The 14,660-nt window shown below is 42.5% G+C and overlaps 1 protein-coding gene across 3 annotated transcripts in view; it reads right to left on the bottom strand.

Annotated features, from left to right (window-relative positions):
- Nucleotides 1-14,660, bottom strand: part of ZDHHC20 (zinc finger DHHC-type containing 20) — a 72,892-nt gene that overhangs the window by 16,610 nt on the left and 41,622 nt on the right. For 2 of the 3 annotated variants that reach the window (XM_025196625.1, XM_025196627.1), the window contains 4 exons: nucleotides 13,908-13,940; nucleotides 12,800-12,920; nucleotides 3,469-3,601; nucleotides 971-1,097 (listed from right to left, as the gene is read on the bottom strand). In XM_025196625.1, the coding sequence (XP_025052410.1) occupies nucleotides 971-1,097; nucleotides 3,469-3,601; nucleotides 12,800-12,920; nucleotides 13,908-13,940 (414 nt within the window). The remainder of the gene's footprint in view (nucleotides 1-970; nucleotides 1,098-3,468; nucleotides 3,602-12,799; nucleotides 12,921-13,907; nucleotides 13,941-14,660) is intronic. The other variant, XM_025196626.1, reaches the window with a different exon arrangement.

Here is a 14,660-nt window from a genome sequence, read left to right as displayed (position 1 = left end):
GGGGGGGGGGGAGGAGAGAAGGTAGACAGCTCCCCACCACTGCGTGCACTCCCGGGGGGCAGGGGGGACCATGTCCCCCAGATCTGTATGCAGGGTAGGCGCAGGCTGTGGGCTCGGGCTTTCGCCCTCCTTCCTTCCCCTGAAGCCTCCGCAGCCCAGCAGGCACGACATGGTGCAGCAGGGAACAGCAGAGCTGCAGTGAGAAGCTGCTTGCTGCGAGCTCTGCACTGCCCTGGCAACGCACCTCCTGCGCATGGGGCTGCAGCGAGAGCAGCAGCGCGGGGTTGCACCCCTCAAAACAGCGGCACGTTACCAGGGCAGTGTGGAGCTCGTAACAGCAAGGAGATCCTCACGTGGCTCTGCTGTTCCCTGCCGTACCGAGTCATGCCTGCTGGGCTGTGGAGGCCCTGGGGGGCACAGTCCCCCCTCCCCCTCGGGAATGCGCATGGCAGTGGGGAGCCAGCCATCGGTTAATCATTTGACTGCTATAATTAGAGAAGGCTAAACATACATTTTTAAAATGGCATTTACATCCCTATAACAAAGGCAAAATTGCGTCAAATGTTTCTTTAAACACTGTTTCTAAAACATATACCATGTTTTCCTTGATCATTTTTTTCTTTTTTGTAGCACAGATGTAGCTTGAGCGTTCCCAGGCCTTGCCTTTGTGTTGCTGGATTCCTATTCTGTATCAGGCACCATTTGTGCTATCATTTCCAATGGGCAGCTCCTTTCTAAGTAATGTTCTCAAAAACAGTTTTCAAAATAATCTTAGTTGTGGCAAGATTCTTAGTTCTCCTTGTGGCCCAGGGTTCAATTCATCAGCTCAGTTTGTTCAGTGGTTTAATATAGCCTTCCTTCAACAAATTCTCACATTCCAAACTTTATGGATAGAGGGTTTTGGGGGAGGGAGTGGGAAAAAGAATCACTGAAATCAATTCATGATTTTAACGCAAATAAGATTTAATACCTTGTAAAAATAGGTAGCAACCAATACTTTGTTTCATCTCCAAAAACCTCTCTCAGATTTTTACTGCATCCAAGAGAGAAGCCATTTTTATCAGGGCCATTTCGAAATGTGGGTGCACGGAATGCTTCTGTAAAGATAAATAAATAGACACCACCATTAAACTGCAAACATACTGAGAAGGTGGGGAAACAAAGATAATAAAAAAATAATTTCTTTATTACTAATGCCTGTTGCAGGCAACAGAAAGACACGTGGCACAAACAGGGAGCGTAGCTAAACTATCAGCAATGATAAAGTGCATTATGGTAAGGCATGGATGTCAACTTGGTTTATTTGCCTAAGGGATAATTTCCACTGGTTTATTCACCAGTGTACCAGTCTGACTTGGCTTTGGCCATTTATGCCCCGATCTTAGACAGACATCGGCTAAGGTACTAAAAACATTGTTGTTTAACCTGGAGAACTGATACCTTGGTTGGGTATCATCAGCATTTGAAAGACAGCAGACCAAATGCTCCCTTACTAAATCTCCTAAAAGTCCTCTATACTTAATGAACAGGACAGTAGTACCCTGTTTCACGCCATGCTTGAAGCTTCTTCAGGAAGAGAAACAAGCATGCCTTAATGGCCACTTCAGTCTCCCCTAAATAAAAAAGTAAAGGCACTGAAGTCAGCAGCTGAATTAAGATTAATTCATGATCATGGACTCAAAAGCAGCTGATAAACTACAATCCAACTCCTAGCCATTACTAGAAGTAAGTCAACCAATGCACTGCCGATGCTAAAACCAAGTCTGTAACAAGACAAACAAGGATCAAGGCAATCAGCAGCATCCAAATACCATGAGAGTTGTCTCACCACAGTCTAGTTTAGTGAAGGAAGATATGAAATAGATAATCTGCCTCAAACGATGATGTCTGAGCAGGGAACACATTAAAGCTTCCTTCACAGCATTATTTCGAAGGCAGCTTGCTCATGCTACCAGGTACAGACAAATCTTCAATGTTTGCGGTCTAAAAAGAAGTAATAACTAACCATACAGTTGGTTCAATAAAAAATATCACCCACAAGAACTCTTGCCTCTTGCATAGCTCCTGGACCATCACAGTAACATCACCTCAGGACTTAGAAGATGGTCTCATTTCCAAGTAATAAATTCACTTTGGGGCTGGTCTCACTGAAAGTCAGTGGGATTTGAACTCCTATGTGACTACAGAATTTAAAAAAAAAAAAAATTATCCAATGTTTTTAAGTTAAATATTTATTAGAAAGTATTGTGCTGACCAGCAAGAATCTGTTTACAATAGGAAAAGAAAGAATTACAGGCAACCCCGGTTTAATGGGGTTTCACTTAGCGCTATTTTGCTATAGCGCTCATTTAAAATTCATACCTGATTTCACGTAGCACTGAGACAGTTTCGTTACAGCGCTCAGCAAAGCAACAGTGGCGAGAAGCAGAGTGGCAGCGAGTGGGAGGGCGGGAATGAGCACGGGGCCCGCACTGGTGCTGCAGGGCCAGGGCCGGCAGGGGCGGGAGGCCTGGGCTGACACACAGTGCTGGAGAGGTTGGTGGGCAGGTGGGGTGGGGAGAAGTGGTGGCGGTGAGAAGCAGCAAGTGGGGGGTAGGGACAGGCGTGAGTGCGGGGCCCCCGCCAGTGCCAGGGCCAGTGGGGGCCCAGGGTAGAGCGGCAGGAGCACGGGGTGTGGGCTGGCATGTGGTGCTGGAGCGGCCGGCAGGCAGGCGGAGGGGTGTAGAGAAGGGCTGATGGTTAGAAGCTACAGTAAGAAGTGGCAGTAACCAATTATCCCTATTTACATTAATTTCTATGGGGAAATGGGTTTCGCTTAGCACAGTTCCACTTAATGCTCAGTTTTTCTGGAACGAATTAAGAGCATTAAGTAGGGGTTGCCTGTAGTGGCATCTCTTACTCCTTTAAGAGTAAATGAAAATATTTGTCAGTGTTTTCAGTCTTAATTCAGCTTTTTCGCAAGGCGCTTTCTAGCAGAATTTTACCTCTTATTTTCAGCCCATAAGATTTTACAACACTCCTGCGGTGTGGATTGCGTCTTACTGCATGTACATTAAGCACCTTGTACAACGTGGCCCTGACCTTCATGGGGCCCAATTACAGCTGCTGGATAGAAGTTCTGCAACGGCAGCACGTTGAATCAGGGATTTGGGGCCTATACTCAACACTACATAAAAATACAACAGAAACTGGCCCTACTCAGGGATCAGAAAATGAACAACCTGTGTGATCAGCTATGGACCAAGACTTTGGCTGTGCACAGTGGCCTCACTACATGCCATCATCTTGCAACAGACTCTGCAATAAAAACTCTTTTTTAATTTTTTGGTTATTTCCACCCCAGAAGTTCCACATTTCATAAGATTTTTAAATTTTTCCTAAATGTTATGCCACATCCTGTATACCTCATGTTCACAACAGTATTTAGATTTCCAGACAAATGGCAGCTACAGATTCCCATTAACTGACCTATTGTTGATCTGTTTTTGCCAACTAGCCAGCAGTGGTAGCTGAAAAGTGATAGTATGCTGATGAAGAACATGGCAGCCACAAAGAAAAGGAAAAGTACATGGAATTTCGCCTGTGTGTCTGGCAGTTCATTCTGGGGAGAAAAGAAAGAAAAAAATAAAGATAAAAAGATTCAAAATTAATTCTTTTTAGTAAATAATCTAGCATCATCCTTGAACTTTTTTTTCTGTGCTTGTTATCTTGTGAAGCTTTCGCCCCCTGCACTCAACATTATGCAAATCTTTTTAAATAAGGTTTTTTTTCCCTATTATGTGAAGCTAGTATATGGCAGTAGTGACTAGAAGTAAGAAGCATTTGCTTTGTAGAGTTGACTACATTCCCAGTACAACCTATTCCTTTTCCGGTGCTGCTTTCTGCACAGCAATCGTGGTGAGAAATTATACTTAAAAACAAAAATTTGGGTTTGAAGCTACATGGAGCAGCAGAGGGACTCAACAGTATGTACCTCAACCTACTTTATTTAAGAGCTATTTCAAAAAGCAGATTTTAAGCTGACAGTGTCCTTTCAACATATACGCAAAGCAGAGAGCATGGAAGGAGAGGGGAACTGGTTTAATTATATTGGCTTAATTGCCTCACACACTTAAGTCTTGGAAACTAGAGGCTCTTAAATTCAAGCGGTCTTCAAGCAGTCAAATAGTAACGCAGAACACAGCACGCCCACAACAAACATTTTAGACCTGTGTCAATGGCAAAATTATGGTAACTGTGTTTTCACACAGATCAGCTTTTCTCGATAATACTTTTATTTAAGTGGGATTTAAAAAAAAATAAAAAATGTAACAGTTACATTTCTTCCCTCTGGCTTTAGGCTTTGCTGTATACCTTCAAGAGCTAAACGGTATTTTTTAAAGATGGCTCATTTACATAAACTCAAAAACTCACTAGTTTTAGGCAGCTGACTTAACAGCACTAGATACAAGATGGTCTATTTTTACTGAGATGTTTAGTTGGCGTTACCATTTATTTTTCTATTAGCCCATTCACCATACACTTATCCAACAACAAATCTCTTTTCTAGACACTAACTGCAACAACCACACACATGCACACCCTTCATATCACCTCTCTTATACAGAAAAAAGGAGATTACAAGTTTCCCTCCTTTAGGAAATAAGAGGAGCTGCCACGGAGAGAACTAGAAAAGACACAGTAGGAACAATTCTTTAAATTAATCACATCAACATTGGATTTTACCTTTGGACAATTCTCTGCAGATTTCCTGCGGCAAAGCTTTGTGCAAACAAAGACAATTTATTAAATACCAATATCACTTCAATGCAAATGTTGGAAAGCAGCACAGGCTTTGTTAGGAAAGAGATGATTTGTGTGCACATGTGCTCTAAAACGTGCAGAGCTCCAATGCCCATCAGATGTCTTAGCCTTCATTCGCAGGGGTAATGGGACTGAAGTACATTGCCAATTTATTTTAAATCCTGAAGCTTGCTACTGATGTGTATAATCAGCAATATTTATATCAAGCATGGGCAGCATTTAGCATGTTTCATCAGCTTTCAAAACACAGCTGCATCTAATGCTCACTCCACAAGCAGTTTTCATTTATTTATCTTTTAATTTTATAATTAAAGTATATTACAACTAAAATGTGGGCACAATACTCATGGGAAAAACAACTCAAGCTTGGTATACTCTAGCTGAACAACAGCTGCAGAATTTAACTATTATAAATCTACAGGCATTTCCAACATACCCATGACCAGAGGATGTAGGAGTCAGGGGTTTTGTAAACACAAGGAGGGAAATGTTTTCCACTCAAACAGGATGTGCTTGTTTTTCAGGTGTAAGGGGATGTAAAGTTTTTTACGAACAGGCTCTTGTTAAGGGAAAATAAAAGTGATTGCTTTCTCTCGTCTTTATTTTACTTTATTAAAGAAAAATGGCACAAGAAAAACTACTCTTCCCTCTTTCCTTGCACTAAGACACTTTCTGGTGTAACGTATTGACAACACAGAGTTCACAACGAGCCTCCTACAAGATAAGGAAAAAGAAAAACAACCAAAACTGTAGGCGTCTCCTCCTCCAACAATAGTCTTATCTAGACTAGGATTTCAGGTGTGATAGTACGTTATCAAACATGTACTAACATTTTAAGAGTCCAGTGCGGAGACAAGGCCTGCTGCCTTTAACGTATATGAAAACAGCCATGAGTGACTGGTGCCTCCTGAACCTGTGGGGGGACCCGCAGAAGCCGCTGACCCTGTTGGGGGGGGCACCACCTCTACCAACAGCATCAGTGTTGGACATCAGGGGGGCCATGTGCACCTTCATGCACCCCCTACCAGTCGCCTATACAGCTAATAAAAGCCTAGGCTTCTTCCAAGTTTAATCTCAACCAATTTAGCACATGTAGACAAGACAAGGTAGACTTTTAAAACATGTTAGTATTCATTAGCCAACCTCACACCTTTCATCCTATTCTAGACAAAATTTGAGACGGCAAGGTCCAAACATAGTTCTTTCTGCCACCACCTTACCCTGGCCTCTCGACTTGCCAGTATCCTTATGCAGAGAAAGTTTTATTTGTGTTCTCTTTCATTTTTGTTATTTTCTTCCCCACACCTCACACCAAAGGGGATAAAAGCTATTTTTCAATCCCATGACAAGAGTTAATTAAAGTTAGGGTGACACTCTAGTGCAGGGTAGGCAAAATATGGCCTGCGGGCCAGATTTGGCCTGTGAGGCCATTCTAGCTGGCCTGCAGGGCCCCCAAAACATTTTGGAAAATTTATATTTCTCTGTCCTTGGTTCCTGTCAAAAATGACCACTTCCCCCCTGGCACTCAGCTTTTCCCTGGGCTCCTTTCTTGTGTAGAGAAAAGTGGTCCCTCGCCCACCCCATGGCCAGCACCCTGTACTGTAGGCACTCACAGCCTGCGGGGCTGTCCGGAGCAGGCACAGGCAGCCCCGGGCAGGGTGCGAGTGGCTGCAGTGCGGGACACCGGTCATGGGGCAGTTGAGGGCCTGCTTCCCCGCCCCTCCCCGCACTCAGCACCACCTTGTAACCTGGCCCCACTGCCAGGCTGGCAGTGGGGCTGGTTACAAGGTGGTGCTGAGTGCAGGGAAAAGTGGCCCCTTGCCCACTCCATGGCCAGCGCCCCGTGCTGCAGCTGTTCGCAGCCTGCCTGGGGCCGTGGGCTGCGAGTGCCTACAGTACAGGGTGCTGGCCATGGGGTGGGCAAGGGGCCACCTTTCTCTGCACAAGAAAGGAACCCAGGGAAAAGCTGTGCGCCAGGGGGGAAGCGGCCCCTCCCACGCCCAGTGCCCCACGCTGCAGGTGCTCGCAGCCCGCATGGGGCTGTCCGGAGTGGGCACAGGCAGCCCCATTCAGGCTGCGAGCAGCTGCAGCACGGGGCACTGAGTGTGGGTGGGGAGGGGTCACTTCCCCCCATGCTCCTTCCTGTGGGCTGCAAGCGCCTGCAACGTGGGGCACCAGCCATGGGGCAGGTGAGGGACCACTTTTCCTTACACTCAGCACCAGCTTCTTCCCTGCCAGCAAGCAGGGGGTCGGGGATGTGTGCTGCCCCCCACCTGCACCGCAGGGCTGGTGGGCACTGGGTTTGAGCAGGCGGGGAGCCAGTGGGAGCACAGGGCCCACACAGGACAGACCCTTGCCAGCCTGTGCCCTGCTTTGGGCCCCACTGGTGCTGGCCCTGGGACATTGGTCCCAAGATGGTGACCAGGGGGTGGGGCACCTGTCAAGGGGCGGGACTACCCATGCAGCCCTCTACAGCCTGCCAAAACTGGGAAAGCGGCCCTCCGCTCAAAATAATTGCCTGCCCCTGCTCTAGTGCTAGTCTTTGCTGATATTCATGCTTAGGTAGTTAAAGCTTTCCAACCCAACGTAGGCTGTCATCTTTCTGAGTCAGATATTGCCAATTTAAAGATAGGGCTCCACACATGGAATAAAGTTACAGAACAGAATAGCCAAAGCTCTGTCAGAGTTTGCAGACCAATTAAAAAAAATAGAAAAAGCTACTGTCAGAACTGCGAAGCAGTGGAACTTCAAAACATGCCAGATTTTTCATTATGAAGACTTATTTTTGGGGTGTAGAGGAGTTCTAGTAAAGGCCTTGCTCCAGTCTAAATCCTATTTCCCCTATTAGCAGTCTAAGTGGTCTGGGTCCTGAAAGAGGTCACAGTGTAGTAAGAGTCATCTGACAGCACTGCAAAGCCAGGATTTTTAGAAATGGATGTCAGAGATGTTTCCGTGCCAAGTACTCAACGTTTCTGAAAGTCAAACCCATTTAACGTGTTGAGCTGGGCACTTGTTTTTAATGCCCTGGTCTAAGTGGCTTGCTTACCCCTACAAGAGCCACAGCACTATTAGCACAAACACTTGTGTCACTACTGAAAAAATCAAGTCTTACCTATGGATTTCATTACTGATTTCTAGAATCAGTCAGAAGCCTTTACTGATATATTCTGTATTTTCAGAAGCCTGAGCTCTTCAGCTGCAAGTAAACTTTATTTAGCCCACATTCCGGATTTCCAAATAATTACAGAGTTTGGCAGAATATCTGATAGGCTCAAGGTATTTAGCACAGCTGGAAACACAGGCTTAATAACCCAAAGGGCCAAGTAGTAATAAGAATGTATTCAGATATAAACAATGCGGTTAATAAAACATGCAATGTGGAAATAAGCGAGAGTATACAAGTCTGTAAACAAGGACTAAGTTTTCAGCCACTGCTACTACTTCAGAGCTATGGCTCATCATGTCATACACATCTTATTAAACTAAGGTCTTGTCTAATCCTCTCGAGTGATTACCCTGAGAGGAATGAAAATCTTAGACTAACAAGAACGTTCTGCTTCCTCTGATCTCTAAGACAGAGTCTAACATCCACATCAAGGTACAAGCAAGATGGGAACTGTAGCTAGGCCTGCACCTGCCCTATCATTGCAGTAATAGTTCCTAAAAATGCTCTGTTCAATACTTTGGCAAAAAGATGTTATAAAAATCCTCTGTGGCACATGAGGAAGATGTAAAGTTTTTCAGTAAGGGAGATTCAGGTGGCAGGTAAGTATACAATATTTGCAGCGTCTGTATTGCTGATGTTTAGGTATCTGGGTGTGTCACGCAAACATAGTATAACTATTGCAAGCTTTGTTACAAGGCATGGGATCTCCTCCACAGTTAAGAATTAGATGAGCCTAACATTAAGAAATAGACCAGGGAGAGGGAAGGGGCCAAAAAAAATCTCTGACTATTGTGGGATTTGCATTACTCTGTCTAAGAGCAATCCTACCTGCTAGTGGCAGAGTATGAGTTTGCAAGAATTATACATTGCTGATGATCAGGGCTGGAAAAAATTGCCAAGTTACTTGTGACCCATTAGCTCAAAGCTAGTCTCTGTGAAAAACCCTTGTGCTATTATCTCCTTAGCACTTAGAAGGGAAAATCTCCCTTCTGAAACACAGTCCTGCTTCATTTACTGTTATTAAATGAAGGTATGAAGATTGTCGATTAGCTTTCTAGTCAATAAGACTTCACACAAACTGTTTTTCGCTTTTACTTTTGGGTTTTATTCTTTTCCTTCCTGGCTCCCTGCTTTTTTCCTGTGGTCTTTCCATAATACTATACTACTTCCTGTGTTGTTTTCAATATCAGCTTCCTCACTGCCTGCCCATCTGTGCAGCCTCCTACAGCATGCAAGCCCCGGGGACAAGGATTGTCTTTTCTGACAATGCCCAGCATTATAAGGCCCCAGACATCTGAGAACAACAATAATGTAAACTTTTACCATGACTCCACATTCTCTCCTCAGCCAAGGGATATTTTTCATCTCTCATGTCTCCCTGTCTTCTGATTCTATGCACCCTCCTACTTCTTCATATACAAAGGCTTTTCCAAACACCTAACAGCTAACACCCTGGGGCCACTAACAATGGCCAGCTAGGAACCTAAATTCTCCCAACTCTTCCCTGACCGGTATCTTCTGTGAATAAAGTTGATTGGCTTCCTACTGGGAAGCTGCTGTTGCTAGACCAAGCTTGATGGTTTAATTTTTGTATACTATAGCTCCTATATGCTTTGTAAGTTTGCAGATCTCTTCTCCACTGGGTGCTGGAAGGAAGAAAGCAACAGTCCCTCTCCACAACTGGGGCCAAAGCCCACTAACAGCTAATTCATCCAATGTATAGGTCTCCTTTTACGCAACATTCAAGGATCCTTCTTCCCAGTCAATAGCCTACCCATTCTTGTATCTTCTTCAGGTTTCAGCAGAGGAAGATTCACCTGGAACATTTTCATGCCAGTTTTGCCTCAAAAGATCCGAAGAGCCACAGTTAAAACTGACCAGCTTGGTCAATGTCCCCTTTGCAGTATTGGCAAGATAAGCAGAGGCACTGAAGTCAGCAGTCCTGAGTGAGCATTGCATCAGAACACTTGATTTCTATTTGTAAGGTTCACCTTTCAACCATATGGGCTATAATTTTTTTTAGCCACATAAAACAATCAAGGCTTAGAACAAACAAGCAAACCCAGACAGCCTTCCTGCATAGCACAGACAAGTGAATTTCATAAGCCCTACTGACTAGTAGTACTGCCACTTGTCTGTAGAAGTAAAAATAATCCATTTATTCTCATGAAAATTTTAAATAGCTAAGATTCAGGACTTGAGTACAGGTATTAGATGCACTTCTATTTTGAAAAATGATTATAAAAATGGTACAGATTTCATGAAGTTCTTTTGGTTTTTGTCTCTCAGCTCCCAGCTTATACTATATGCAAGGTTGCAATTAAAAAAGGTGTTTTTCCCTACTGCAAGTCCAACAAAATGATTACAGTCTGACAGCTGAGCCAGAATGTATTAAAGGTTTTGCAGACAAAAATCAGGCTCAGAGGGACACCTGGGCAACCTGATAATCAAAACAACTCTTTTGTTGATGTACAAGATGCAATAGTGCTCAGTTTTTGTAAGCGTGCTGACTCTGCAGCACCAAATGCTTATTTTTAGTCACTAGTGGAAAGCAGAGCTCATTCAATATACAAAAGAAGTGCTGCTGAAAAAAATGGAACTTCACTTTCCAAACAGTCACTTCTTAGAAGCAATGCATTAATTCAGGGAATATTTCAGTCACTGATTTTGTAAGCAGCTCTTAAGCTTCCTTTCTCCACTCAGAAATCTACTTTTGTACAGAGTCCAATGGGCTTTGGAAGAGGCTTGATGTAAATGCTGGCATTAAATGCTTGTTATATCCACATGTCTAGAGAAGTTTCACTATAAAAGGATGCATGAAGTGAGGTGACAAAGCAAAACCGTTCCCTTTGCTCCCTGTTTGCTCACCCACTGACCTGTACAGTACATGGGACCTCATCTAAAATTTCTCTCTTAAAAATAGAAAAAGTGTGCAACTCATTTGCCTCCCTGTTCTGCAATGTCTAGCATTAGCATATGCTCAAACTGATTAAAGATTAAGTAGTTTATAATCAAGTAGTTATAATCAATTCAGACCACTTAATTTTAAAAAAACCTAACAACCCAAGAATGAAATCAGTAAAACCTCAAATGAATGCATAATTTGGAGACTGCAGTTTTGTAAGTTATTGTAACACTAAGCTCCCTGGGCAGACACTACAGTTAAGATGCAATTAACCAAATAATTGCATCTTAACCAGGAACCAGCCATGCATTCCAGCAATTAATGGCACAACAAAACAGGAAATAACAGAGAATTATTCCACAAAATGTGTAATTTTGTGGTTTCTATTGCACCGTACACTGAACATGTGGCAGGTCCCTGCCATGCAGCCTGCATGGCATAGCTCTGGGAGTGGCCCCAGTGCAGTTTGAAGACTCCAATCCACAATCAGCTGACTCACACAGTCCCAAGACTGCATTGGTTCACCAGGCACTGACTCACTGTTGTAGGGGGAGTCTGGGATCAGGATCCCTCTATCAGCAAACAATAATGGCATGACTGGGACCTGATCTCCAGTCGCAAAATTGCACAACCTGTGCATGTGTGGCATGGCAGAAGATGTGACTGTTGGGATTGGGGAACAGATCCCATTAAGTGAATATGTGCCAGAAGCCTAAATTTATGGAGTTCTTTGGCTCTCTGTTAATGGACAGTGGCAAGAGGGTAATTAGGGTAATCTAATCTACCCAAGAGGGTAGATTAGACAAATAATACTTGGCAGAGTTAGGGTTTCAACCCTAAATAACACTGAAATAATATGTTTGGTTTCTTAAGGTAAATGATGCAAACAATGGTCTTAAAGTATTGCTATTCTGAATACATCTTCTAGCTTCTTTTATGCTAACAAAAAATCCTGAGATGACTACATCTTTTTCCTCCAAGATCTGTCATCCTTACAACTACGAGGATAATTACTGCTTTTCACAGCTATACAGATGGCAGCTTGCATCTAAGAGGCAACCGCCATTATAGAATTAAAAAAAAAAAAATGCAAGAGAGCCTTTGACTGGAAGAATCAGCAGCAATTCATTAATTTGCAGTAGCATTACAGTAATATTCTGAAGGTAGCTACATCCTGTTCTCTCTAGTCTGTTAGGATAGGGCCACAGCAAGTTTTTACAGGCAGGAGAAGGAAATGCAAGCTATTGACTGAGACAGCTGGCATAAATACTCATGCACAAGGTTGTTTTCACTTTACATATGCCCATTTGAATGGAGTTCTTAAGGCAAGAAATATAGATTCATATCTATATTGATATAACATAGGGGCATTGATAATTTTGCAGAAAGTAGCAGCAACACTGTATCTACTAGGCAAAACTTATGTTAGACTTGTCAGGTCAGCAAGAGCTACTTAATCTCAAACTGAAATTTGCTACTGTCTGTATTCTGTATTACAGCTGAGCAGACTCACAGTGAACAGGCAAATTTAGCTGCTTCTTCTCTCAAAGAACATCCATAAATTACAATTTGACATATTTGTCATTGCTTCTCTTATTCTATAGTTTAATTATAACCAGTTCTCTGTCAGTAAGTTCTCAGCACATGTATTCAGATAAACTGAGCTGCGATGCTCAATTTTGATGGATCAGAGAAGTTATACACTATTGCTATTGAAATTTCTTCCCCCAATGTTTGTACCTTGCTATTCAACACACAACTTAATTAATTAATTTCAATTCAGAAAGTGCTCTTGCTTCAGGTCACCTTGACTGGTGCTGGTGATGAGAATGATCCATGAAACAGAGTAAAAATGACTGAGCACATGATGCTCTGATACAGCCTTCAAAAATGCATGCACATTTAACAAACCCCCCAAAACTTACTGTCCAAAACTTTATAAAGTACTGCAAGACTGTAGCAGCAACGAACAGACAGTATAGTAAGGAGTACATTAAAAACAGGAGGAAGAATTTGTAGTTAGAAAATCCCACGCAGTTATTCACCCTAGAAAAGAGAGAGACAAAGACCGATAGGTTAGCAAGATAAATACATCTGTGAAGTATTACTGTTTGATTCCAGCACGCTATCAATTGGAACAATTTCTTCCAATCAAAAAATAGATACAAAAAAAAAAAAAAAGCAAACAAACTCAGAAACATTTTAAAATCTACATTTTAAACAAAGTGTCTTCCCTCAGGTAGGTGATCTGGGTCTCTCTCCTGTCCACCCCCTCCTGTCCACCAGCTTTGCAGAACAAAACTCAGCGGGCAACAAGCACCATTTTAGGCAGATTTTCTTAGGTAAAGTATCAATCTGGCCAAAGGTCATGTCATGCTTCCTGTCAGAAATTAGGGGCCTGCTCCACTGAAGGTAATGGGAGTCTCCCCGTTGGCTTCAGTGGGTGTTATGCAAGGCCCTAGAACACATATAATAATGGCTACCCTTACTAGCATTATTGGCTTGGACAACGTATCATGCTTACTTCATTTCATGATACTGAATAGACATTGAATGTCAAGGTTTTATTCCCTGCACTCAGAAACCTAAGTGAAAACAATATCAGAAATGTCAGTGAACTAATCCTATGTGATATCTGCATGCAGTTCAATTCCTACATGAAGTCAGTCAATTAAGTAGCAGATGGTTGTTATTTTTTTGCCATACACAGTATTCAACTAAGCACAACTAAAGAGCAGCTCATCAATATCTCATCTCTTTTAAAACTGGTTCTCTCTTTTGTGTATCTACACATAAACTCATTAAACTAAATAAATTTTTATTTTCTTAGACCCCCAAATCCCAATCTATTGCATGTAAATCAGACATGAGGGGGGGAAATGCTGTTTCTCATTTACATATGCCATAATATAGAGAAATTCCACTGAAACAAATGGATTTGTTCTACACTTAGATCTGCCTAAGAGAATGTAGAGCTGACCTATTGTTTTCATGAGTTATGGTAATTAAAAACAAACAAACAAAAAACCATACCAAGGACAATGATGGTCCATTTTTAGTACACATCTGAAAAAGAAAAAGGCCTTTTTCAATAAAAACATACACTTTATTTTTAAAATCATTTGGTCTAGAATTTCCTCCAGATCCACAATAAAACTTTTAAATTTTATTTTCTACTTATCAACTCTGCCCTTCCAGGCACAGCCCCCACATCAGAGTTTGCCATACCTCCCAGGAAGACTAGATGCGACTAAAAAGAGCCAGTCAAAAAAGCCCCTTTAATTCAACAAGGGCTGCTATTCAGCAACACAAAGTACCCTCTGTTTTCACAGACCATATACACTACTTTTACAGAGCACCAAGTCACTTCATCATTGGTGTATGACATTGGAAATTCATCATTTTACAAATATTGATTTAATAATCAGCACTCTCTAGAGCTACTGTAGATACATACTGTAGTGTGGCACTCGATCAAGTCTATTAAACGCTAAATAGAAAAAGAGCTTTGGGGTGTGTGGAAGAAGATGAAGAAAGTATGTAAATCACTTCAGTGGTTTATATTCCGTTTACTCCCAGCTTCAGATTTGCTGTCCTTTGGCCTTGCTGTACTAAACAAGCACGTGCATTCATCAGGTTTCTCACTATGCTTCATATTAGCTGCAAGACTGACATGCAATGTTCACCAGGTTTCTTAATCAGAATTTTCCCAAGTTTAGCTTCTGAAGTCTATTTTACAGTTTCCCCAGTCTTCAGTAGCCTACAACATAGATTTTCTTGGTGCAG

This window comes from Alligator sinensis, unplaced genomic scaffold (assembly GCF_000455745.1).
Source record: "Alligator sinensis unplaced genomic scaffold, ASM45574v1 scaffold777_1, whole genome shotgun sequence".
In the NCBI taxonomy this organism is placed as follows: Eukaryota; Metazoa; Chordata; order Crocodylia; family Alligatoridae; genus Alligator; species Alligator sinensis.
The sequence above is the reverse complement of the archived record's forward strand: the minus strand, read 5'-3'. Positions and strand labels throughout refer to the sequence as shown.